We start from the raw sequence: 27,222 nt of genomic DNA on the forward strand, positions 1-27,222 counted from the left end.
GGTTCAATATGCTAATCTTTAGCAAAAATTAGATAGTTTTTTAAGGGAGGGAAAAACCCTCTAACCTCTAACCTCACCTTGAAAGGGTGAGAGGCAATGAAAACAAGCTGCCAGAAGGAAAGTTTCTGTTTGGTTGTAGGAAACAGAAAATAAAACAACATTGCTCACTGTTGAAGCAGATTGAGTGGAGAGGATGTGTACTCTGGATGTGACTGTGATCAGTATCATTTACATCTGAAGTTAGCCCTGTTTTGAGCTATAGATTGCATTAGATTACTGTGAAGGAAGCTACCAAATTAAATTTCCCTCTGATTGTAAGTGGTAATAAAAGCAGTATTCTGTGATAAACATGGAAGAAGTAGCAAAAAAGAAGTGATTTGATAAAATTATCTAATCTCTCTGACAAGAAATTACATCAGATCCATTTGCTGTCAATAAATTAATTTAAAAAAAAATCAACCTTTTGTTACTTTGTGCATTCAAAGCCAAGTAGTTAATTTGGAAGTAATTTATATGACTTTGATTCAGAAAACAGAATGATACTTCACAAGCAATTTAAAACTGTCTGTGATTTCCTCCTAGTCCTATGGTGGCTATGTAACTTCTTTGGCACTTGGATCTGGCAGTGGAGTATTTAAATGTGGAATGGCTGTGGCTCCTGTTTCTAGCTGGGAATACTACGGTATGGAAACTTGTCATAAATACTGACTTGGAAAGCAAAATGTAGCATTTAATGACTTCTTAAATTAAATCATTGCAGGAGACTGGCAATTTGAAACATAAAGACATTCAAATTACCTAGATTTAAAACTTTTAAGACCTTAAGTTTAATGTTTTTCTTGCTGAAAATAGCTGAGTGCAACTGGCAGTTTGGAACTGATTTTGTCACAAAGAAGGTATGTCTGGATAATTCCATATGCACTTCTGTAACAGTAAGTATATAAAGACCTCTCAATAAACTGCTATTAAGGAGTGATCTGCCTAAAAATCCTGTGAAAACATTATCACTGAATTCAGAAACAGCTGAACTGATTTATCTGCCAGTAACAGAATCATAATACATTTCAACATCTGACACCACAGATGACCTGTGTCAGGAATCAGTACTTCTGATGACTGCAAAATTGTTTCCAAAAAGCAGTGGAAAAGAGGACCATTGTGTTCAATATATATATTTTTTTAATTAAATACTTTTCCCTTTAATTGTTTCTCAGCCATATCTCCTGTATTGCTACAATTCATACTTTTATTTATGTTTATGGATTAGGCTCCAAACTGTTGAGAGGAAACAACACTGGGAGTATATTCTCAAGGCCTTCCTGTGTGAATAAAGCAGGCACATACTCATACTTGCCGACCTGTTAAGCTTTTGGCATGGTGTTAAGGAACCTTAGTGTAAAAAAAAATCGTGGCATGAATATTTTCAATGAGTAAAATGTAGCACTTCGAACACATTTACTTAGCATATGGTCGTTTTCTAAGAAGTCTTGGTTATGAGAAAATTTTTTGGTTAAATGGGAAAGATTCCTTCCCTGACTGCTAGCACAGACATTCCTTGTATTTATGGTGTTTTGCAAACAAAGGGGAAAATATTTGTATGACACAGGAAGCATAGTCTTCGTGTTTTCACTGGCATCAAGATTTTTTAAGACATTTTTACTCATGATCACAAAATTATTTCCAGAATGCAGGCATAAAGTGCTGCTTTTGCAAGTCTCTTAATAAAAGACAGGTTATAAAAATTTGTCCTAGCATCACAATTCAAGTGAAGTTTTAAGTTCAAGCAGATTAGACCTGCACCATTTCAATCTCTACATCAGCTGAATTTTCAGGCGGCAAGTAAAGAATCTTGCTGAAAACACTGTAAAATCCAAACAGGCAAATGGACCTCCACTAAGGAAGGAAGGAAACAAGGAAGTCATGAGTCATAAGTTTTGGCAAACAGATCATGTTAACATTAGGGCGAACTGTGTTAGGGGCAAAACTACAGGATGTTACATCCTTGTTACATCTGAGTAGTATCAGTATCAGAGGATGTCCTGGCCCCTAGAGCTTCTAAATTCTGTCCAACCCTCTTTTAGATGCACAGATGAGATTCTGGACCATGATCTTTTGTCAGACTCTGTCTCACCCCCCTCCATTTTGAGTGAGAGCTAATAACAGCTGAACAGTAATAGGATAGAAAGGAAGATTCCATTCAGGGACATGTATAGTTAAAAGCATTATATCTGTGACTGTTGTTTTTAAAATTTATATAAATTCATCTTTTCCTTCCTCAATAACTGACAAGCCGAATCTTCCACTTAGTCATTATAATGCAATTCTGCTGACCTCTGTGGACTTGTTGTAGCTCTATTGGTAGAAGAGAGTGGAAAAATTGGCTCAGAATACTGTAGAAATGCCAGCCATTCAGAAAGAGCCTATTTTATTGAAAACTTGAGCCCGATATGGTTGTTTGACACTGTGTTGACAACAGATATTGCACATTTTCTGTTTTCGTGGAATGATAAAAGATTTTGATAAAAGATAGGCTACTTAATTTTATTTTTTTTTCCCTACTTATATTACAAATTCTCTTCAGAAGCCTTGCTTGGCTGATCTAGGAGATATAGAACACATTTTTAGCTCTCACTGGTAGCAAATGTAAATGATACATAATCAGCTATGGGAACAAGAGTATATTGATTCATTTTCTTTTCCTGAGAGGATTCTCCTTTCTATATTTTAATAATTTTTTTCTAATACAGTGTATCAAACTGGACAAAATAGAAAATCCCAATTCTTTAACAATTACAATGCCCATCACCTGTCCTCTGAGAGGGAAAGATTACAGCAGTTCTTTGTCAGAAAGCTCTGACTCTCTTAAATAAATAAAGTCCTTGTAATACTGCAGCTTGACTGCTCAATATGTGTCAGTTACTCTTTCAAGGCAAGGTCATGAAGAAAGTAATCTTCTGGTAGTAGCAGCTGCTGTGTCAGTTTTCCATAAATTTTCATAACAGCTCCTAGTTAAAGTACAAATACTGAGGCAGCTCAAAGAAAGATGTTTCTACTGATTTCTTGGTGATGGATACTGTTCAGTTATTCACATTTATTTTGTCAAATGTGTTACCAGACTTTGTTGTAGTTAGGAAAGGCAATTGAACAGAGACCTGAAAAGCAATGGGCCACCTTTTCAGTTCATGCCTGCATCCTTTCCTGCTCCCTCTAGTTGCTGCATATATACATTCAGTAGGAAAAGGACAACATACATATCCAGATTTACTGTTAATACACATGCAAATCCTCAGCTCCTTTTTTAAAGGTGTCAAAATTAGTCTGTGTCATCTTTCCACCATGCACCTTTATTGGCTCATTTCCTAATTCAACTGACTTCTGGAGTCCAACCCAACATCATAAAGCATTATCAATTAATTACCTTTATCCAAAAACCCTAGATGAGTATAAAACCACTATTTCTGCAAAGATATTTTTTAGAACACTAAATAATTAGACTTCATAGTTGATTTTTAAAATATGTTTAAATTTGGTGTGTCACGAGGAAACCAAGAACAGACACAGTTAAACATAATTTAATTTCCTATGTGTCACTGAAGCCACAAAATATGTTCACTCTCTTTATCTATAGCTTTTTTCTTCTTTGATTTCAGCATCAATCTACACAGAACGATTTATGGGCCTTCCTGTCAAGTCCGATAATCTTGACCACTATAAGGTGAGAAATCTGTTTTTTTGTTGATCTGCCTTAAATTTCAATCACACTTCCATGGATAAGTGGAAGTGTGAAGAAAGAAAGTGGCCCACCAGCTCTCACGGTACAATTCTTTTGTAGCAAAACTACTGCCGTGAAATTCTTATCTACAAAATTAACTGTGGGTTTGTATTTATAAATCCCAAAAATGCTAAATGGAAATCCTTATTTTCTCTACTTGGACAATTCAGACTATTCTGCCAGTGCAAACCATTAGCCTAGAAAAGAACTCAAAGGAGAGAGATTAAAATTTTTATATTGATGAAGTTTTGGTTGGTAGTGTTAAGCTGTATATGCAAACTGCTTCACACAAATTTAGCCCTCTGATGATAAGATATTAAGCATACTAAATGATCAGAGAAGCTTCCCCTACCTAGAACAGGTTGCCATTCTTTTCTTCACATTGATAGGAAGTCTGTAGTTTCCTCTAGCAGCACACACACACCAGCACTGGATACGGAGAGGCCTGAATTAACATCCAAAGAACTTTAACTCCTGTTAAAGATTTGGATCGTGTTCTCAGTACATATTTCCATCCCAACTCAAAGAACAGAAATGCTCAATACCAAACAGGCCTGGTAAAGCTGTCTGGGTAGCCAGGAATTAGAGCATTCTGGGAATGACATGACTGGTGCTGTTCTTTGTATGAATTGGCCCCTAGAAAAGACACTAAATATCAAATCTGTTTCTGAGTGTAGAGACATTTGTGATAGCACAGAAAGCTACCTGCTGCAAGCCAAGCTTGCACAGGGATCTTTCACGGGCAGATATCATCAATATGGCACAGATTAATACTTTTTCTCCTGCTAGTGCTTTTCAGAACACATGCAAATAATGTAAGAAAAAAACCCAGTGTTTATTTATAGGTATTCCTGTCCTGAAGCCGAAGTCACAGATCACAGATGCACAGAATCATTTAGTTTGGAAAAGACTTCTGAGATCATCAGGTCCAGCCATTAACTTTAAACTGCCAAGTACACCACTAAACCAGGTCCCCAAGTGCCACATCTACACGTCCTCTAAACACTTTCCCAGATGGTGACTCAATCACTGCCCTGAGAAGTTTGTTCCAATGCCTGACAACCCTTTCCATGAAGAAATGTTTCCTCATATCCAGTCTAAACCTCCTCTGGCACAATTTGAGGCCATTTCCTCTTGTCCAGTTGATCACTGTCAGGGACAAGAGGCCAATCCCCACCTGGCTAAAGCATAGTTTCAAGGTGTCATAGAGAATGTTAAGGTCTCTCCTGAGCTTCCTCTTCTCTCTGGCTAAACATCCTCAGCCATTCCTCAGAGGAATCACTCTTCAGACTCTACCCAGCTCTGTTGCCGTTCTCAGGATACATTCCAGCACCTCAATGCCTTTCTTGGGCCCAAAACTGAACACAAGATTTGAGGCGTGGCCTCACTAGTGGCCAGTACAGAGGGATGATCACTTCTCTGGTCTTGCCAGCCACACTACTTTTGGTACAGGCTAGGATGGCTCAGGCCTTCTTGGCCACCTGGGCATGCACTGGCTCATCTCCAGCTGCTGTCAACCCATACCCACAGGTCCTTTTCTACTAGAGAGCTTTCCAGCCACCCTTCCACATGGCCTTTTGTGCTTCAGAGGGGTGGTTGTGACCCAAGAGCAGGACAAAGCACTTTGCCTTGTTGAAGCTCAGGCTTTGGGTCATTGATCCAGATTGTTCAGATCTCTCTGTAGAGACTGATGTGTGTGTATATATATATATATATATATATGTATGTATGTATATATATATATATATATACACATTTATATATACATACAGCCATATACATAGTTTCTATTGTAGTCTCAAATTGATATGAAATCACTGCTGTCATATCAGTTCAACTGTTTGATTGCTTTTCTACTAGGTAATGAAAGCCTTTCAGCACTATAAATAAGTGGTTTAAATTGAAGTTGCTGAACTGTTCTTTTTTCCTCTCAACAGAATTCAACTGTGATGGCAAGAGCAAAGAATTTCCAAAACGTAGAGTATCTTCTCATCCATGGAACAGCAGATGGTGAGGTTTGCAAATGGCAGAACAAACACAGAGCCAGAATCACTTTGTTTGAAAAACATTAAGCATCTATCTTTGATTGGGTCAGGACTTAGATCTTTGGTAGATTTCCATATGACCTATCATAAGATGCTTACTTGTTCTTAGTAATGTCAACTGTATCACTTGATAATTAGTGGACACAGCTAAATGCACTATAACTTTATGCTTTGTGGTATTAACACGTTTCAACAGACAATCTTTTTTTTCTTTTTAGATAATGTACATTTTCAGAACTCAGCACAAATTGCAAAAGCTCTGGTTAATGCACAGGTGGATTTCCAGGCAATGGTAAATAATAGACTATTTTTAATTTTGAAAAGCGATTCATAACTTTATCAATAAGCTCATCTGACATTTGGCAGTGTTTTTAACAACCCTGTTCAACTGAATATGCTTCAAAATTTGGCAATTGCTAGTGCATTTGTTATTCTTCATAAACAACTCCTCAATTTCTTCCCCAAATGATTTGCCTGCTCTTTTTTTTCCCTTGCCCTTTGGATGCTAGCAGGAGTTTCCTCTTGTCAAGAATAACTTGGAGGCTTTTACAACAAGCCGGGGAGAGGAATAAGAATCCAGCCTCCTTATGAGTGTTTCTGACACCTGGTAAAAGAGAAAGAGGAAACACCTGAGTTCTGGGGACAAATTGTCATTGGTTGTGGTAGATTCTATCTTGAAATGGACTTGCCTGCCACAGGCACAAAGTGAATCAAGCAAAAACGGTGGTTTTTTCAGAAGAATCAGCAAAAAAAATGTTCTCTGAAAAAATTGCATGGAAAAGCAGCTACAAGAGAGAAACACACAGGCAAGAGATTGCAGGATATAAAGGAGAAGTAAACAAGGGAAATGTAGATCTGATCTATTTGCTAACCTCTGCTTCCAAACCATTTTCTCAGGGCTAATAACCAAAGTGTTTGACTGCTATCAAACATACTGGCCTTTTGCCTGAGTCTGGCTTCACAGGGCTATGAACTCCACAAAAAGGGATGACAGGGGGTTTGTAGGCCCTTTTGTGTATTACACAGTTTCTGCCTCCTTTGCTGATCTTTAGCAAATCTGGGTGATATCTTAAGTATCTGGAATTCTGTATGCAGTTGTCGCCATTCTGGTTCAGCTACAGTGGAATGGCAGATATGTCTGAGTTAGCATAATTCATATGTGTGCTTTATTTCCAGTACACCACTCACAAGGTTCATGGCCCTGCTGTAATGCAAGACATTTTGAATAGAACTCAAACAACATCTAGCTGAAATTTTGTTGGTTAGAGCCCCATGCTTATGCCTAAGCAAGTCTCTTACCCCTGTTGCCCAGGCCATGCAGCAGGTCAAAGGGATTTCACCCCTAATGGCATCTCAAGGCGCTTTTGCCTGACTTGACACAACTGACCTCTAAGTACTGAGGCAGTAATGCTTACTCTTAAATAACAGAAGGCTTAGAAACTTTTTTCAGCAAGAGCAATAATATATTGGGAACTGATGAAAAAAAATATTATCAAGTTCCTATTTTTTTGAGCCATCCACTTTCTTATGTATAGCAATAAAACACATCTTTTGCATTGTTTAACTTTTGCAGAATTGAAAACATAACATAAAGGGTTTATGTTTTGTTTTTGCTTTTTTCTTTCAGTGGTATACTGATCAGAACCATGGAATTCCAGGCCTTTCCAGCAAGCATCTCTACACACATATGACACACTTCCTCAAACAGTGTTTTTCTTTGTCAGAATAAGTAGGCTACTCAGAGCATGCTAAGGCACCTGAGACATCTCTGGGAGAATGAAATGACAGCAGTGCCCAAGTTGTATAGTTTTCAGGTGAATTGATCACAGGAACTCTGAAATTTTAAACTTGATGTTTACATCCACTTTTGATACTGTATATTAGCATATGTTATGGTAACAAATGTTTTGACACATTTGACAGAAAAAATAAAATCAGAATGTAAAAGGTCTTGTGCATCTATTGCTGACTTGCTTAAGCTTACATTCTGCAGTCCAAGAAAGGTGTTTCATTGCAAAAGCACACTATCAGATTGCTATGACTGCATTTGTTAACTAGAACTGTAAAATGGGAAAGGACAAAGGAAGCAGTGCAAGCACCTAATTAGCATCCTAACAAGAACCAGTTTCTCAAAATTTATTTCTAACTTTTTGTAAAGAATCCAAGAAGAGATAGGAACACACAATATTTAACACTGAAGTTTGGGTATTTATTGAGAGTACTGAATGTGTTCAAATTTTATTCAACTCTTATTTGAAACCTTGCAAAACTGCTTGAAACCTTCTGCAAAACTCTCAGTGTTCAGGTTTAAACATGAAAGCAGACACCCATGATAACTATCATAAATCAGTGGGTTTTTCATCTGTAATCAGAGTATGTGAGCCATACTGACCTGTTTTTAATTTCTAATCATCACCTCAGCATTCAAATTGATCTCAGTGTCGTTCATCGCAGACTGGAGGGGAAGGATCAAAGGATTGTGCAAGCCTTCTCTGCTTTGTTTCTAGTGACACTATTTCAAGGAGTCTTTAGAAAATGCTGGAAGCTAATAATGACTGGAATGCTTGCTTCTTTTCATTAGTAATTAAATCAGTCCTGTCATAATATAAGAATATTAACAAGATAATTGGCAAAAGATCCATTCTGGATTAAACAATTCCTTGGTCATGTGTTTGCAAAATTCTGAATTAGTCTACTACATTAGAACCATGGTCTTTCTGATACAATCGCTGCTATTAGCTGTTGAGAGTACAAAATAACCTGAAATAGATTGTGTTGCTTTCCCACAAAGCAAGCTGCTTCATAACTCGCAGTCAGAGACCAGTTGCTACTTCTGCATGGAAAAGCAAAGGGTTTCATTTGACTTTCTTGACAAAAACATGGGGTTTGGCCAAAATAATTAAAATGTGGAAGTGATTTGCTATGTAACAGCTTCCTTCGTTTGTTAATGGCAATATCAAATCTGATTTTCCACACATGAGAACATTCCTTAGATACATCTTTATGTAAATGTAGTTGCCAAGCTGTTTGTAATGGTTAAATTATACTTTGATGGGAACTCTTCAGAAAATACTCAATTAGTTCAGGTTTTTTTGGAAACGCTGCCAATTACGTGACGTTAATGAGCTTTTTGTTGGTAATGTAATTAAAATTCAACTGCTATAATGGCTAAAGGAAAAAATTATAGCTGTAAGAAAGTTAACATTAAGCAAATATAACATGAAGTGGGCCTAATTAGATGTTGATTATATGGTCCTATGTGCATTTGCTGCACACAACAGTAGTCTCAGAAATGTGGTTATCTTACAAATAAGGAATACAATTCAGTTGAAATACTGAGATTTAACTCTCAATTTGTTATATTGATGCAACACCTTAGAAATCATTGCAATGTGGTGGTGAAAGAGAGAAAAATTAAGCTCTTATCTGAGATGCTTAAAGGTTTAAGATACCTGAATATGTCAATGAGAACCTAGAGTCATTTCCAAAAAAGCATGATATCAATCTCAGATAAATGTCAATATAGTGAGGTATAGTAGGTTCAATTTCTGCAGCTTTATGTTATTTATTCTTTTGAAAATCCTCTAAGTTCTGGAAATTTGGGCATATAGATTAGCCCTTTGTCAGTACAGTAACAAAATGATGAAATGTGCTGTTTACACCCTACCCACAGTTCTGTTGTCTGAAGCTTTTGGAAGTATTTGAAATAAGGGACATTTCAGAAAAATCTCACAAATAAAATAACAGAAGATACGTCTTTCTCAAGGGGTGGATTAGCTATTTCTAATGTTAATAATATTAGCACTATTAATCTGCCCTGAGGTCTGTTTGTTTCCTGAGGCAATCAAAGTACACATCTTCCAAACTGTTCACCATCTACTTTGGCTTGTAGGAGCAGTTGTGGGGAAATATTTTTTTTAAAAAATAATTGCAGTTGCTGCCAATATTTTTCCTTCATTGTTTTTCATGGTGTTAATGTCTCTGCCTTACACAGTGTCCTTGCCAAAGAACGGGAATATGTCTCCAGCAGAGTGTGACATTTGCAATGAATTGCTGGAATAATGTCGAACCTGAAAGCTTTATGATAAAGCAACCATGTGTTTTGATGACCTGGGAGAAAATGTCCTGGGATGCTGTGAGTGTCAAAAAAAACCTCTTAAAAATACATCAACATCAGATTGCTGGCTGGCCTGTGCTTATAGCAGGTAATATCACAGTCAATCACGAGAAATGGTGCAGAGCACTGCAAACCTACCCTCGTGCTATAACAGAGTCACAGAACAGTTGAGGCTGGAAAGGAACTTTGGAGGTCTGCTTATCCCACTTCCATGTTCACACAGGGCTATCTACATCCTATAGCCCAGGACTTTGTCCAGATGGTTTTTGAATATCTAAAAGCCATCTGGACATGCTACAACCTCCCTGGGCCACTGCTGCCAGTGTTTGGTCACCCTCATAGTAAAAAAAGTGCTTCCTTATGCACAGACAGGACATTCTGTTTCAGTTTGTGCTGGTTGCCTCTCATTCTGTCATTGGGCACCACTGAAAAGAGGCTGTCTCAGTCTTCTTCAGAAGAGATCATCCCTTCAGATATTTATTTATGGTAATGAGATTCTCCCAAGCTTTTTTTTTCTCTAGAAAGAGAACATGTTCCATTCTACATTGCCTACCAACCGAATCCATATTACAAGCATTACTCCAACCATTCACTGGACAGTTATTTGCCCCATTCCACTTCAATCAGAGAGAAGAGCCTTAAGAGGCTACAGAATAGATTCTTTTGTAACAGATCTTCAATTGTTCAAGTTGAAAGGGCTTGCGCTGAGGTATCAAGGCGAAGCTAACAAAGTATGTGAATAAAAAGTATATATAACTATACTGCAAATGTGGAATATGGTGTGTAAGAGCCAACACTAGGGCACAATTTGAATTAAGCTAAGCTTTTACGACAAGAATGAATGTCCTCTAAGTTTTGCTTCCTACTTTCAAATGTTTTTGAGGATCTGTTTTTCAAACAATGCTGAGCACTTTCTATTCTTTTCTCCTTTGGATAACATTCTCACACTTCAGATACTCAAACATACAACTTCAGACAATGAAAGATGAGTCTTCAACTACCTGTCATATAAACAAGTTATCCAAGCCCCTGAAGGTAGGAGGCAGTTGTTCTGAATTAGGCAGGCAGGCCCTTGATAAATAGACACAAATACCATTTTTTACATGTCACTTTCCACTATGAACCCTTTCTAGGTATTACAAATTAAAACTAGAGCTGAAAAGTAAAAATCGCTGTATTCTAGGAGCTGAAGTGTACATAAATGGTAGAAAGTCACTGATTCCACTCCAAACCTGTTTTCATCATCTACCTTATTCATGCTGTGTGAGCTGTGCGCATGAAAGAACCTGCAATCCTTATACTTCAAACGCAGACCTACATGACTTGTTTCACATAGGATTACTACAGCTGCAAGGAAGAAAAGGTCTGAAGAGAAATTTAGGAGAAAACCAGTCAGGTTCTAGAATATGATTAGTGTTATATTCATTTTTGTCAGATATCAAGTCCAATTCAGACTGCATTCAATACTTCCCAGTTTGCCAGTCAGTTCCAATTACAAGGCACAGCTGTTTAGAACATTTTATAGAGTCATTTGAAGTCTCTATATTTAATCTGAATAATTCATAGTATTTGCTAAGAGCATTTGGTATTACTTTCAATTATGAACATTGTCTTCTCAGAATGTAAAATAACTAGTACATATTTGGCCAGCTCTTCTACTTGCGCAAATTGATGCAGCTCCATTGACTTGCAGTGGAGCGATTCCAACTTATGTGAGTAGACAGTGTGGGCCACAGCACAGTGACAATGACTGTGACTCCCAAGGTACAAACTGCTCAGCACCCCTGGCAGAAGCATGGAGCTGCATGCTGTAGAAAGGCCCAGAGACCTCAAACTAACCCTCCTTTCAGAAAGCCATTCTTGCTCCCCAAAGGGTGGCCATGTACACATACATGAGCACACAGTGTGTGTGTTCTGTACAAGCACACGTTTAGGGGTGTAACATGGTGTTTCGTGTGTGCATGTGTTTACATATATGTTCCTCCTATATTGGTTCCCATTTTCAAAAGTGGAATGCTATTTGTGATTATCGTGTAACAAAGACAGCAAAACAAAAGGGGCTGCAGAGCCCCCTGAACTCACAGCTGACACTGTTAGGAGAGAATGCTTTCTGTATAATATAAGAAAGTAAAGGGTGTGGGCCTGTAGTCATACCCCAAGATACATCCTCCTCCCTTTAGACATGTAATGGATAATAATACAATAGTAATAAATATGTAATGAAGAAATACAGAGAAGAATTTGAGGAGGTCATTGTTTGAAAGCATTTGATTAGTATTTTTTTTACTTCTTACTGTCAAAAGCCAGCAAGTTCTTAATTCATAAAAATTAGGATAAAACATAAAGATGTTCAAATCTTGACAATTTTAATCAGATGATGATGTAGGAAACTTTGATAAATTCCAGATACAGTGAACACAACCACTCCAGTTGAATCATGAGAAACATGAAAATTCCCCAAAGACAGGCCACTTTCAGCTTCTGTCTCTTAGTCTGACTCAAAGTATTGTCTCATTTGAGAACAATGATATAGAGAGAGGACAGTGAAGTTGCCCTTGATTTTTGCCAAGAGGTACCAACGAACTGGTGTGTTTTAAAATGTGAGAGGAACAAAACTGAGTATATGTGCATGTCTCATACACCTGATAGAATTTTCTGCCTTTGTTTGGAAACTCTTGTTTACTGTGCTCCTAAAATATATATTGTAGACTCAGTTATGGTAACTGAGGGTTGCATGGTTCCTGATGGCAGTTTACATAGTTCCTGTATATTTTATTTTCTGTGTACCACTTGAAAAACAAATAACTGGTCACCTTCTAGAGGCTAGATGATCTGCTAGATGATACAGATCTGTGACAACCTGCCCAACCAGGTGCACTGAGGTGCTCTGTCTCTTTTTTGTTTGTTTGTTTTTGGTTTGGAATCATCCTACTGTAAACAAGGAACTTTATATGACACAAGAAAATAAACTGAGATAAACAAAAAGAGAAAAGCTGTCTCTTTCCTGAAGGAGAGGATATTGTCTCACATTCCGTACTGCCTCTTTCCAAAGTGTCTTTAAGTCAGCGTGCAGAGAGATGATTGTAGCAAAGCGTATGACTGTCCTCCTGGTGCAACAGCGGTGGAAAGGGCCCTTTGATCCCCACCTGCTGCATTGCCCGGGTACTGCAGGACGCGCCTCCGCGGGAGCCGCCGGGTCACCCACCCCGAGGACTAGAAATGGGGAAAAAATAAACCACGAATCTCAGAGATTGATGCAATAGCATGGAAAAATTACACTTAACAAAAACTAAATTTGATGATGTGGACTGCGTAGTGAGACTTAATGTTTCCCTGAACCTTGACCATGGTACCACAGCCAGGTATTTAGGATACAGCTCCAGGAAGAATCCAGCAAATTTTGTTTGCCACTCTAATATGGTTATTAAGTTTATACACTACTTCAGTTGTATCTCACGGGCTATGCCGATCTGGCTGTGGTCAGTCAGCAGAAAATTGTCTCACATTCTTTGCTGGCTTCAAGGAGCAGTGTTAGGGGAAATAAGGTTTCTTGTAATGTGCCTAGTGCCACTAACCAGACCGTGAGGTGCTCTAGACTGGAGCACAGGCTGCCATTAGCATTCAGTGAGATGTCTGCTGTGATTCCAGAACCTTCCTCCTACTACCTTCCCTACCTGTCTCAGTCTTTGTGTTGTCACCGCACGGATGACTGCGGCTTTCTTTGGCAATGCTGCCCTACCAGAGCTATGAAATTGTCTCCATTGAACAACAATATTTGCATAGAACAGACACTACTATAAATCTCAAATATATTTTGTTTCTTTTTTTTTTTTACTTTCAGGAAGCGGAAATGTGAGCAAATGGGTTTATCTTGCATAAATCTATAGGCCACTGTGTGAAACTCAATTTATAGTGAACGGCATATCATTCTCAAGTGAGTATGAATTTTCTTACAGTAGCATTTACAAATTTGGAATTTTACATCTAAGGCAAATCAAAACAGTTTTAAAATTTCACCTGTGCTAGGCATTGCATAGTGTGTAGCCATCACTGCAGTGCTTCACATCTCTTCATATTCATTATATTGGCACAGGATTCAAGGATTCAAGGATGAAGAATTGAAGAATCATTTGAGGGCTTTGGGAAAGTTGTGCTTATTTTTAACGATGGGTTAGATTTAGAAACTCCAATTTAAAATTGATATGTGAAAACAATGCCATTGATGTCTATAGAATCAGGATTCTAATTGTTAAATGTGGCAAATCTGAAATTTGAGAAATTGCTGCCTTGATCCTAAGCACCTTTTGTCCACTGTTTGTGATGTTAATGCCCTTCTGTTTGATATTTACTACTTTGGACATTGCTACCTCACTCCTTTTGCAAATCCATGTTAGCATTGATGTCATAAAGTAAGCAGAATGAATGTGTGAAATTGCTTGTAAAATTATCAAATGAAATGAATAGCAAATATGATGACTTTTTTTTTTTTAAGTTGAATAAGGAAACTGTCAGCAATGATGCACTCCTGTAATGCTTACTAGAGCTGAACAGTATATATATAAGTCTGTGCAAAAGAGGCAGCTAGGCAGAGCTCAGGATCCTCAAGGCTTGCCATAGTTGCAGAAGAGAGAGTAGCTCTTTCTGCAGCTGCCACGTATCACTTCAAAGTATAATAAGGTAAGATTTATATGAACTACCAGTTATTTATTTGAGAAAGCCGAGTGCATTATCTACATTGTGTTGCCCAAACTTTGCAATAGAGGTGCAGATCTTTCAGCAAATTGCTGTTTTCTTCTGAGGTTGTACTCACTGATATTTGGAGTTAATGACATCATAATGTAAATCTTTTGATGTATTGATTACTTCAACAGAGAATGATTCGAAAAAGGGAAATCAACAGACTGTGTTGCAGAATTAATTGAAAGAAGGAATATTAACCATAAGAACGTGAAAGACAAGCACTGTAGTAAGAATTTAAATGAGATACACAATTATTGATTTTTACTTTTTTCTCTTCTTTAGTAGAGATAGTAGTAGAGATATTTAATTAATGTGAGTTAAAAATTATTCACTCCTTATAGGTACTGCCTAAATATGAATCAATGAGGTTTAAGTTAGAGGCATGGAAACAAATTCAGTGGTTTTATGTAGACCCCGATTTTAAACTGTCCAAGGCAGATTGTCACTCTCTCACTCTACAGACTGTAACTCCACTGCCCCACTTTTAGATTAGTTTGCCTCAAGCAACTATTACTTTCATAGCACTGTAAGATTAAAAAAGGAAATTTTATAGCCCAGAAGCAAAATTAAAGCCTTTCAATAGTTATTGTTATTATTGTATAAAATTTAATTTAGTCTTCCTTACTACTACGGAATTCCTTAGTATAGAAATCCTTGGAAATCCAACTAGAACCGTTGGATTTTACAGAACTTTCCACAGGGCATTATAGCATGGTAGGTAAATTAGATGTAAAATACATCTACCTGAAAAAGTAAATTATTTATTTCTAGAAATTATTGTTATTTGCAGACAGTTTCATGTCAATAGAAATCTATTTTATTAATTCATGTATGTTCATATGAAACTATTTCCCTTTTTTACTGCTTTTTTTATGCAACTTCATCATTTCTATTTTTCAACTGGAAGAAGATACAAATGTGACTTCTGAAGATTTTTCTTGAAAACTCAATGAAATTAAGCTAGTTATAACTGTACATAGATACAAAAAAATCTACTACATCTGTAGTAGAATATATTGGAAAACTAGAAAAATCAGGTCGATCAAGGAAATAATATTCAAATAAATATTTGATCAAGATTTGAGAGGTATATTTGTTACATATTCCTGGTGGTTCAAACGGAGATGTCTTCAATTTTTCATTTTCAATCAGAAAGAAATGAAAATATTTTCATTAGTATAATATGCATAGGAATAAAAATTTTCTGTGTAAGATTAGCTGTAGTTTTCCTGCACCTTGACAATAGGTTTCCATGGTTTTTAGCAGTACCTACTGGTGACCTAAATAACTTAGAGCAAGTAAAACCTTTCTTCTGATCGAGAAATTAATTGATTAGCCAGCATAAACTAAGAAAATACTATTTTTTTTCTGATATTTTTTCTCTATAAAACTTGTCTATATTACCAAGAATAAAATTACAATTTCTTCTTTTAAAACTGTATACTGTTTAACTAGTCAAGAACTGCTGCTGCTGGTTTGACTTACCAATAGCAAATACTAAATGTTGAAAAAACAAAACTGATGCTAATTTTTTAAAGAATGTGTTTGACAAAAAGGCTAATAGTTTTTGGGAAAGCTTATTTTATTAATAAGGATTCTTCAAAATTTTATAAATTTCAAAAACTGCATTTATACATATTTCTTTTTAATAATCTCCCAATTTTGATTCTTAAAATTTTAGAAAGCAGCTGAAAATGCATTTAACTTTAATCTTAATACTTAAGAAATAAAGTAGCCAGTGGGACTATTCACATCTGAAAGTTCTAAAGGTCTGAGACATTAAAGTTAGAGCCAAGATAAACTGAAATCACTGAATATCTCTTTACTGACTACAGTGCCTTTGAATTATTTTTAATAACTTATATCAAAGAAAAGATTTTGGTGTTGGATATTTCATTGCACCTCAGTGACTTGGGTTTAGGGCTAATCTGGATCACTGTTTAATAAAGCTACAGACAGGTGTAAACTAGGACTATTAAGCAGAGCAAATTTACTTATGTATGCTCTAATAGCCGGACTTTATCTGGTGTCCAAGTCCAGGTTAATTCCTTTACAGCCATATCAGCTACCAGAGGGGTCAATCAAACCATTTTGAAACGACCACAACAGAGTCATTTCCCAAAGAACAGGCAGAGCTTTTGTTCTGTTGTTAGAAGCCTATGAAATGTGAAATTATGCATTCCTTGAGATAAACATTGGATGTCAGTGTTGCACCACCAAATTACAGCTCCAAATGAAACAGTGAAAACAGGGTTCACTACTATAGTTAGTGGTTTAATAAGACTACATGACCACTGTGGGATATGTTGGTACAATAGCAGGGTATGTTCAGGTGAAGAGGTCAACTCTTATATATCAGGACATTGCACAAGGCAGAAACGACTCTTCAGACACTGATGAAAAAATGAGTAACACTGGTAGTGGCCTCTGACTCCATTACTTAATAGCAGAATCCATCAGAAAATATTATAGTTACACATTTATTTTCCTGAGTTTGATCAATATTTGATTAAGATTTTGATTGCCTCAAGTATTTTGATACTGATTCTGGGGTATTCTAGTAAAATATTCATATTATTCAGAAATATTCTCTTAAAAATCAGGCCTCACAAAGTACCAGTCCAATAGATTCTTCCTAACCATTGGTAAAATGCCTGCCAACAGTCAAGCTTTGCATCTCCAACTATAAGTTATTTTAGAACAGATGGAAGAAACAGGTTTCAAAAAAAAATCTGCTATGAAGGGGCTGACTTCTGGGACAGAGTAGAAGTCCTACAACAGTAAGATTTTTGATGCAGGAGATTGCCTTTTCAGAGGTGCTCATATAGCCTCATTTGCATTGCTCAGTGCAGAGCCAACTCTCAATCTCAAAATGGAGTAATCTGCACCTTCACTACACAACATTCCCTCATAAATTTCTAAGACTTCCTCCAGCCCATAATATAAATTTAAATTCAGCCTATTGTGACCAGGCATTATGAGAGAGAAGATTTTTTTTTCACTCTGACTGCCTTATTTTATACATCATTGAGCTCCAGTAAGTAACCCCTGCAGTGGAGCCACAGGAGTAGGGTACAGATTACATTTAGTGGGGAGGGTGTTTTGTGACTGGGACTTACTTTGCTACCACTTTACTTCAAGGCACTCGTGTCCTATCTCCCTTTGTTATTCATACTGTATCATAAACCTCCACAGGAAAATGCCATGGATAGCAGAAGGGCTTTTTCAAATTCACAAGTATCAGCCCAAGTACATGATGAAATTATTTCCAGTGACATTTTGCTGATGTGAACTAATTGCAACTTCTGTGAGAAAGAAAGGATGGAGAGCTGCTAATGTGACAGTATTCTTGACTAAGGTTTACTTGGTTTTTTCTCCAGTGAATGATTTGAGAAAAAAAAAAAAATCCGTCACATCACTGTTTTGCAATAGAACAGTATTACAGACCTACTGCTTGCCATGAGCAGAACACAGAGAAAAGGAGAGAACCTTTATCCTCACATTGCAAAAGACAGTGAGGATGCACTTGCTTTCAGCTCTCCTTGCATTCTAGAATACAGACTAGAGCCAAAAAACTGGAACAGAGACTACATTTTTTGAATGCCTCTCCAAGGCTCTAAAATGTCAACCACTGGACATGAAACCCATCTTAGAAGGCTCTCTGTTTTTGTCTTCAAGTTTAATTCAGCACTAAGAATGTCTCTTTTCAATGTAATTGATTCAGACATATGTAAACATAATATTTTTCTTTTTTTGCTTTATTTCTCTTTTGACAGGCAATGAAAATGAAAAGCATTTATTTTGTTGCTGGTCTCCTTTTAATGATAGTTCAAGGCAGCTGGCAAAATCCTCTTCAGGATACAGAGGAGAAATCAAGGTAAAATCTTTAGACCAAACTTTTACAAATACTTGGCCTGAACTTTGTTTTCTTACTCTTTGAAACCAAATATACTAAGATTTAAAGATAGCTTTCCTCAGTATCTGATCTACCATTGAAATTGACAGGGTTTTAATATTGCAAAGCTTAGCACAGAAATTTGGGTTATTAAAACAGTAGTTACCTTCTTTATCCAAGAAGACTGTGTAATTGTGCAGTGTCCAATCTACTATACAAATCCCTTTTACCAGACAGCTACTGATCAATATGCCACCTGTTTTCACTTTGTGGGAGTAAAAAATGGTGTTGTTAAAAGAAAAATCAATGCACCTGTAGACTGTACTGCAACCATTGCTGATTAACAAGGTCTAAACTTTCCACAGATCATTCAAAGCTTCCCATTCTGAACCAATAGAGGAATCTAGACAGCTGAATGAAGTGAAACGTCACTCACAAGGCACATTCACCAGTGATTACACCAAGTACCTGGACACCAGACGAGCTCAGGACTTTGTGCAGTGGTTAATGAGCACTAAAAGAAATGGGTAAGCATTTTGGTGTCAGTGATACAGATCTCCACACACAGGAACAGCCAGAAATCTAGCCAATCCAGTTTCTTGGTATCAGCTTCCCATCACAGACCATGGATAAACCTCAAATAAGTAAAGTACTTGAAAATTTATATATACAATTATAAAATCATTTAGATTGGAATGGACCTCTAAGATCATCAAGTCCAGCCATTAATAAAATATTAATATATTATTAGAAATAAGAAACATGGAAATCAATCAAAAGGATTTTGCTAAATCAAAGTTCAGTATCTGATATGCCACCTAAAAAGTCGACATGTCTCAGCCTCTTCGGGGCAGATTTTCTCAGTGAATCAATTACGTTCAACACAAATACTATATATAAATATAATATACAACTCTGGGCCATTAGGCCTTAACAAAACTTTCCTACCTATATATACTTTAATCCTGATGTTTCATTTGTGCATAGGCAGCTGAAGTGTAAGTCTTGTTCACCACCAGATAATTTACCAGTATCATCACTATAAGTTGGCATGTTATTTCTCAAATATACTTTGATTAAACTTAAGCTAGCAAGCTGAGAGCAAGAATAATGTACAAGTGTGTCAGTCTTGTGTTCTAGAGAAAATCTGCCCAAAAAGAATCCAAAATCTATTATAGTAATGCTTTTAAATCTCTGTGGAAGTCTTTAAAGTACAAAGGAACTATTTCTACTCATGTTACTAATTTAAATTTGTATGTCTGAAATATAGTGAATATAATATCCTTCTATTAGTCATGGGCATTTACCATAATATTTAAATAATGACCAATAAAAGCTTATGCAGGCTCTGCAGTGTACTGTTAATAATGATCTAATGATTGTGCAATTTCACTACAGCCAACAAGCACAGGAGGACAAAGAAAATAACAAAGTCCCTGACCAGCTCTCAAGGTATGCTATTTGTCACAATTTGTTATTCGAAACCAGCTTGAGTTCATTTTCCGTTAAATAAGAAAGAGAACAACTAGTGTTCTTTGCAATGTTACCACAATCAAGGAAATACCAATCAAATACATTACTCCACACCTGATCTTAAGTAATCAAGGAGAGTAGAGAATAACATTAAAAGAAAAAATTGGCATAGAGAAAGGCTGAAGAAAAACAAACAAACAAACAAAACCCACATTATGTTGAAGAATAAAAAAACCATTGAGAGGATTAGCGAAAGGAAGACGGCCAGGAAAATTTGCAGAGAGGTGATTAAATATGATGCAATGTTTAGCACTCAGCACTCAATGCCATGTTACATACATAAACCACTTACTACAGAAAGGAGAACACAAGATCTTCTGAAGGCCAGAATTCTGTTTCTTGACTGTGCTTTTGGGAAAGGGTTAGAGAGATTGGATTTTTTAAATAAATAAAGGAGAAATTGAGTAAGTGTTTTTGCAAAGCAGACTAAAATACCTATATTAGTACATTCTCTTGTCAGAAAAATTGAAAGAAAGGATAGCCCAGATCACAAAGATCCTTACATTCACATTGTTAATATTAATAACAAATTTGTAATAATGTTTCCACTTCATTGAAACAGCATATCTCAAAAAAAATTAACATTTCATTAAAAATGTTCCAAACAACTCTAGTTAGCATGCTGATGAAAAGTGCAGATGGTACTAAATTAGGAGGAACGATGACATCCCAAGAAGAAAAAATAATAGAAAGAGCTAGATTTGGGCAGAAATTAGCAAGTTCTGAAACAAAAATGCTAGGGAATTTATTCATGGAAAATATTCCATAATATGTCTACTTCTCAGTGCAGTTTGCTGTCCCAAGAGCCACTGTAACGTAATTTTGTGTTATAGCAGAGAACAAACCACAGTGTGGTGTAGAGTGGGAGAAGATAATGTCTTTAGTAAGATGGAATTGATCAGGCTTGAAAGTTTTCCAAGATTATGACTTGGTCAGAGTGATGATTAAAAAGGTGTTCATATAACAACTAAATATGTAAATTTGAAAGGAATTAAGTCTGAATAGTTTGGCTCAGAAATAATGTAGGTGAAGATAGGGGGAGCATTTAACAAAGGGTAACAAAAAGCATGTATAAGACAATACAGTTTCCAGCTCATACTTAGTCTAGTAAAAGACTATTCCAATACAGCTGTAATTGCTTTCCACACCTGAAGGGAGTTGTTCAGAACTAGTTCAGGCATCTCTGCACAAAGCTGTATTGCATTGTATAGGCAATACCTTCAGAACTGAAACCTAACAAGAAAAAACATGTCAAGATCAATTTGAGGTGCAGAAAGAACCCCTCTCTCCTATAGAAATGCTGGTCTGGCAAGTGGGAAATTTAAATCAATAAAGATTGTTAAGAAAAACCTTAAATTCTTATGCAATCTGCTCCTGTGGTACTTTTCTTTCAGCAATGCCATCTCCAAGCGTCATGCTGAATTTGAGAGACATGCTGAGGGCACCTACACCAGTGACATCACCTCTTACTTGGAAGGTCAAGCTGCCAAAGAGTTCATCGCTTGGTTAGTGAACGGACGAGGAAGAAGAGAGTAAGAATCCATCCATTCCTATTATTAAATTTTGCCTAGCATTCGGGGTTAGAAATCATGTCTAATGAAACTTTGATGTGTTTTTGATCATTCTTGCTGTACTTCATGTCTTTCTTTTGTATTAGAAGATATTCTGTTGATGATTGACTACCACTTTACATTATTAAGTTCAAATAGAGATTAAAACCTGTTCAGTATGCTGTTACACTCTAAAAGTTCAAATTTTATTTAAGGTTAACACACCTAAAATTAAACTACACTTTCTTCCTCTACCATCTTTTCTCTTCACATACCATTGCTTATAGTCTCCTTAATTATCACTGAGACTACTCAAGTCAGTGTCATCTGAAATTGCCTTCTCTTTTTTTTCCTTTAACAGTCCATCTTTTCCTCTGCAATATTTCAAAAAATAAATTTTTGAAAATATTGGAAAATTTTAAATTTTTACCAATGTCATCAGGTGTACTCTATGTGCTGATGATCATTCCCAGCAGTAATTAATAACTCCTTTTCCTCTTCCCATGCTTCTGAGTCTCCCCAAGCTGCTGCTGCCATAATAACTATCATTTGCCATAATCTACCTTCCTTTTTAAGATGCCTCTGATTCTTTTGCTATGGTTTGCGGTTCCCTGGACACAGTGCTCCACTAATGGTTTTAACTTCCTACGATTTCTTTCATTTCTGTCTTGTTCTCCACATATTCATTGCAGATTTCTCTGTCCTACCCACTTCATGCACTCCCTCAAGACTTTACATCTTTTGCCATGATTGTCTTACACTTAGAATGGCATTGCCTTCAGTCTCCTGCTCATCTGTTTCCAACTCTGCATGGTTAGGAGCTACACCATGCAGCTGCACTCCCCACCTTTCAACTGTTCTGTACTTATTTGTGCCTTTAGACTGTAAGCTCTTTGGGGCAGGGATTTCAGTTCATCCTCTGAATAAATATTCTACCAGCTGTAAAGCACTATGTAAGTCTTTCACATTACATAAAAATAATAATAATAATAATAAATAAAATACTATTTGTAAGACAAGATTGCGTGTTGTAGTTAAGGAAGACTAAATAGGTAAAAGTTTTGTAAATATTGCCAATTTCCTGAACAAAAACCAAAGTTAAATAAATTTGGTCAGCCATACAGAGAAGGGAAAATCTGGTTCTCCTTCCTAGTTATGTTCAGACTTCCACTTGTTTTTCTGTCATGTTTTATTTTCATGAGCAGAAATAGGTATTTCTGTATCCATTTGAGATAAATACAATCTCAACTAGACTTAGAAACCTAGATGGGCAAACAATTGTAGAAACCCTCCTGCTTTCCAATATTTAGTACTCTTTTTGGTTTAACTTGTATATAGCCTTCCCTGAAATGAACCAGTCTGCCTGTCATTGGATCCAGGGCTCAGGGTGCTTCAGCATCAGCCCACCTTAATGAAACCCATCAAAATCTTCCTATATTTGATGGGATGAAACAAAAGAGGGAAGTTTTCTATATCAAACTCTGGTTTAGATAAACTGGTTTTCCAGCAGTCAAAAAAGAATAGAACAAGAATCAACATCTGATTCTAAGTACAAAATGCAACATTCTATGATTTTACATAAAACAAGCACATAGGTTTTATACAGGTGCTTTAAGTGAGCTATTTCAAATACCCTGCTCCCTCAAAAAAATTGCTGCTCTTCATAATTCTTACTAATAGCAAGAATTCTTATGAAATATAGTTTTAAGTAAATAAATAGGCCTTATGTCCAAATAAACCAGAAAAAAAGTATGAAATTTTGACTGTAATGTTTTAATAGTGGTATCCCTTAAATAACAAATCTTAATAAATGTACTGATCCCTAATCTACATGGCACAGACATTGCAGACTGAGGTATATTTTTGCATGTATGGCTTTTCAAAACTGTTAGAGAGGAGTTTAGGCTCACCAGAAAGAACAGCTGTGTGTTTTGAAAATAATGCCTCAGAAGATGTTCTGACAAGCGTCATGCTACACTGAGCCATAAGATCAGGCTCCACCCTTAACTCCTTAAAATTGCAGGGAATGTGCAGTCTATTAGAACCCTGTAATAAGGCCCTTTTAAATGGTTTGTTTGTTTTGATCTGCTCATTGCTGATAATTTTTTACCTTTGAAGTTTCCCAGAAAAAGCTCTTGTGGCTGAAGAAATGGGTCGAAGACACGCAGATGGCACTTTTACGAGTGATATCAACAAAGTCCTTGATGACATGGCTGCCAAAGAGTTCCTAAAATGGCTAATTAACACAAAAGTTACCCAAAGGTGCCTGAATTTTATACTATTCTTAGTATATTGATGTTTAAAATGTATTTGTCACACCTGGGGAAAATACTACTAATTTTTCTCTTAGCTATTGATATGTCTGTGGTATGGTACAAACTTTGTTACAGACAGATGAAGAAGAAGGGGACAATAAATGGAACTCATTCCAAATATTATTTTAATTTTTATCAATGGTGAACCTCTCGAATAATTTCCCATTTAATTTGAAAGTAGTTTTGCCACTGAATGTTACCAGAAGTAACATCATTATTAAATTACTGAAAAACAAAACTTTGCTTTGCATGGACATTATAAAATCAGAAACATTTATTGGTAAAATCACACCAAATTGATTATTCTTTAAAGACTGTGATATAAAACACTGCCTTAATATGCAGCTGGTCATTAGGGAACAGTGCTGTAATCTGAGTTCCTGCCACATGACTCTTCAGGAACCCTGCTTTAGTTTGCCTGTATGTAGGCAAAGCAGCATTTTCTAAATGAGTGCTTCAAACAGGTCAATATTTGCGAATTATTCGTCAAAATTAACAAAGCATTTAATAAATAATTAAATGCCAACTCAAGACGTGAGTGGCCACATTTTTTAAAATGTCGAATATTCCGTTTGCATTGTTAAAACACCCAAAAAGACTTGTTGATTTTGGAAATCTGAAAAAAATATTGTCTCAAAAAATTTAGAAGATGCCATTAAAATCGTTTTTATTAACATGTTACTATTTTTATGTTTGTAGTTCAGCATTGAAACAAACAAGTTAGGAAAAGAATCTATTAGAAACTACTGAAATGCTTTTCCTTTAGGAATAATTGTTTTCAATCTGTTATTAAAGAGAGGCATTGAGAGGTCTGTGGAACTAACATCTGTTCGCTCTTAAACAGAAAAAATATGTTTTACACATATTTTATAAATCTTAGGAGACTTCTATTTCCTAATTACTCTTGGTTTTTTTGTTTGTTTTCTTTTTTTTCCCCAGAGACCTTTTGGAAGAATACCAGTAAAAATGCAGAATAAAATGGGATAAATGAAGATCTTCATTTCATCAACTGCCAGTTATTAAGAGATTCTGAAATCTGTATTCTGTCATTTATATTTGGTGTAACAAAGCTATGTCACCTTGCATGCCAGGAAATAATTGTACTATAGTTTAGTGTTGCCAAAGGTTTATATATGGAAAACCTGTTGTCTTAGGGATGGTTTTCTTAACAGCTTTAAGACTGTGAAAGTTCAAAAACTTCATCTTTTCCATTTATTAGGACTAAAGTAACTCCATTTATATTTTAGGATAAAATTATTTTTCTAAAAAATTTACTTCTACACACAAATTATTCAATCACCAATTGTATGTGTTATTCATAAGGGGCTGGCAGTTACAAATGCCTGAGAAGTGAATATCCCTCTTAAAACCTTTGTTATAAAAAGGCTAAGCTTTAAGGATATTAAATTATAGCCTTAAATAAATTTTTTTCAAGCTTCTTTTCTGTTGACTGCTCATGTGTATATGCCACGTTCCTCTTTGCAGCCCAATTCGTTTTATTCTAATATTTTAGTGTCGCTGAGATCTTAGAAGTGGTTTGTTTGGAATGGTAAAACAAACTCAGCAATGTTTTGTCACGTTTTCTCTACAATGTCACATTTTCTCCAGAAAAGAGCTGTGTGAACTTTGAACTATCTTTAGGGGAAAAATAAATCATATAAGATGAAACTATAGGGGAAACATGACTGAAGAGACAATTATTCTTCATTAGCATAAATTCTGGCTCAGAACAGGAGGACAGCTTCGTAAAAATGTTAAGTGCAAAATATTTCATAAGTGTGGGAACTGCCCCGGAACTTCTTCAAATTTTCCAAGATTGCCAAGTCAAACCAATGCCCTCTAATCTGTGTTTCATTCCTTCCTTCCTTCTTCCTCTGAGAATCACTTTCACGTGCTGCTACCTCCTGCTTCCAGTGACTTCTCTCCTTGCTATTTTAATATACCAGGGATCTATATTAAAATGTCTTAAAGGGCAAGTGGTTTAAGAGAAATCCAATGGTTTTAACAAGTATCTGGTAGAAGCTGATATGAAATAGGACCATTGTTGAATCAGAATTAGTACCTATAATCTTTGCTAGGAATAAAATTTTTTAAAGGGAATAAATGTTTTAAAGGCATCTGAAACTTCCACTTATAACCTAAAATTTCTGGGAAAATATTAGATCATTCTTACAAAGTGCTACAGGAATGAATATTCTGCAATTTCAGATCAGAACAGATCATACCCAATTTGGCACCTTGATCAGCTTTATGACAGCAACAGAAAGCTGTTCTGACATCCCAACTTTGAACAATTTAAACTCAATAGAATCTTGCACTAAAAAGAAAAATAAAACTGTAGCATCCAAAATATCACTGGAGATAAGAAAAAGGAAAAAAAAAAAAAAAACCAAACGGTGGAGGCTATCTATACATATTATTTGTTTATTTAATTGCATTTGTACACAGTGGTTGGGTCCAAGTGGAACTGAAAAATAATCAGTTATATACAGTTGTATATATATATGATCCAGGATAAAACGGTAACTCTTCTGTTTCCACAGACTGAACAATTGCCTTTGAAATATTTTATTTCACTTTGTCCAGGATATTTTAGTGTTCTGAAGGACAGGATTCCTCAGTTACAAATCCATTATTCCTCAGTTACAAATCCATGGTGTCTGTCACCAGGGATTTTGAGCCCCTCCTCATGCTGGTTTTGTAGCTATGAAAATACTGGGCTTTCCTCACTTTTACAAATTATATGCTTTAGGAACAGAGGGATATAAATTATTTTCTCAAGTTTATGCAGCTTGTCTGGAACACAACAAAAGCATTTAACCTCTGATTTTCTAAGTCCTAATGTAGAGCCTGAATAAAAAGTAACCCTTTCTTCACAACTGAGATGAATCTGAGCTTGTAATCAGAAATATCAAACACATGTTTCAGCTCAACAGGACCAGGATTTACATATCCTGAAATTACAGAGCAAGTCCATATGGCACCAGTAATAAGGCATGCCCTGGATACTTCTCACACATGCTACATGAAATTCAGGGAATAGTATAAATATAGGGAGAAACAGGTCACAATCTCTTTGTCTTTACTACACAGTAGCTGGAGTCCTCAGTGTATTGCACATGTGCTGCCTTGAACCTCCAGGTGGCCTTATGCTTAAAAGTACTCCCAAGTGTGTTTTATTTGCTGAGTGTGCAGCATCTTTCCTCTTCCATACTATTCAGTAAGTATCTGGGAAAATAAGCATATTGCAGTAAA

General features: G+C 36.2%; 2 protein-coding genes across 2 annotated transcripts in view; both read left to right on the forward strand.

Annotated features, from left to right (window-relative positions):
• Positions 1-7,766, forward strand: part of FAP (fibroblast activation protein alpha) — a 37,364-nt gene extending 29,598 nt beyond the window's left edge. The window contains exons 22-26 of the mRNA XM_066322886.1: positions 583-682; positions 3,651-3,715; positions 5,710-5,782; positions 6,036-6,109; positions 7,445-7,766. Coding sequence (XP_066178983.1) covers positions 583-682; positions 3,651-3,715; positions 5,710-5,782; positions 6,036-6,109; positions 7,445-7,546 — 414 coding nt within the window. The 3' untranslated portion in view covers positions 7,547-7,766. The remainder of the gene's footprint in view (positions 1-582; positions 683-3,650; positions 3,716-5,709; positions 5,783-6,035; positions 6,110-7,444) is intronic.
• Positions 7,767-14,524: 6,758 nt separating this feature from the next.
• Positions 14,525-25,657, forward strand: GCG (glucagon). The gene is made up of 7 exons (XM_066323324.1): positions 14,525-14,611; positions 18,451-18,551; positions 18,935-19,096; positions 19,968-20,021; positions 21,497-21,634; positions 23,771-23,914; positions 24,907-25,657. Exons 2-7 carry the CDS (start codon positions 18,454-18,456, stop codon positions 24,929-24,931), a joined length of 621 nt encoding a protein of 206 aa, XP_066179421.1. The 5' UTR covers positions 14,525-14,611; positions 18,451-18,453; the 3' UTR covers positions 24,932-25,657.
• Positions 25,658-27,222: the final 1,565 nt, after the last annotated feature.

The sequence above is a fragment of the Sylvia atricapilla genome, chromosome 7 (assembly GCF_009819655.1).
Source record: "Sylvia atricapilla isolate bSylAtr1 chromosome 7, bSylAtr1.pri, whole genome shotgun sequence".
Lineage (NCBI taxonomy): Eukaryota > Metazoa > Chordata > Aves > Passeriformes > Sylviidae > Sylvia > Sylvia atricapilla.

What these genes read in the sequence shown, in the direction of transcription:
- GCG (XM_066323324.1), top strand. Translation starts at nt 18,454, where the DNA reads ATGAAAATGAAAAGCATTTATTTTGTTGCTGGTCTCCTTTTAATGATA. An exon ending in ATGAGCACTAAAAGAAATGG is followed by an intron (nt 19,097 to 19,967) that starts GTAAGCATTTTG and finishes ATTTCACTACAG; the next exon opens with CCAACAAGCACAGGAGGACA. An exon ending in AACACAAAAGTTACCCAAAG is followed by an intron (nt 23,915 to 24,906) that starts GTGCCTGAATTT and finishes TTTTTTCCCCAG; the next exon opens with AGACCTTTTGGAAGAATACC.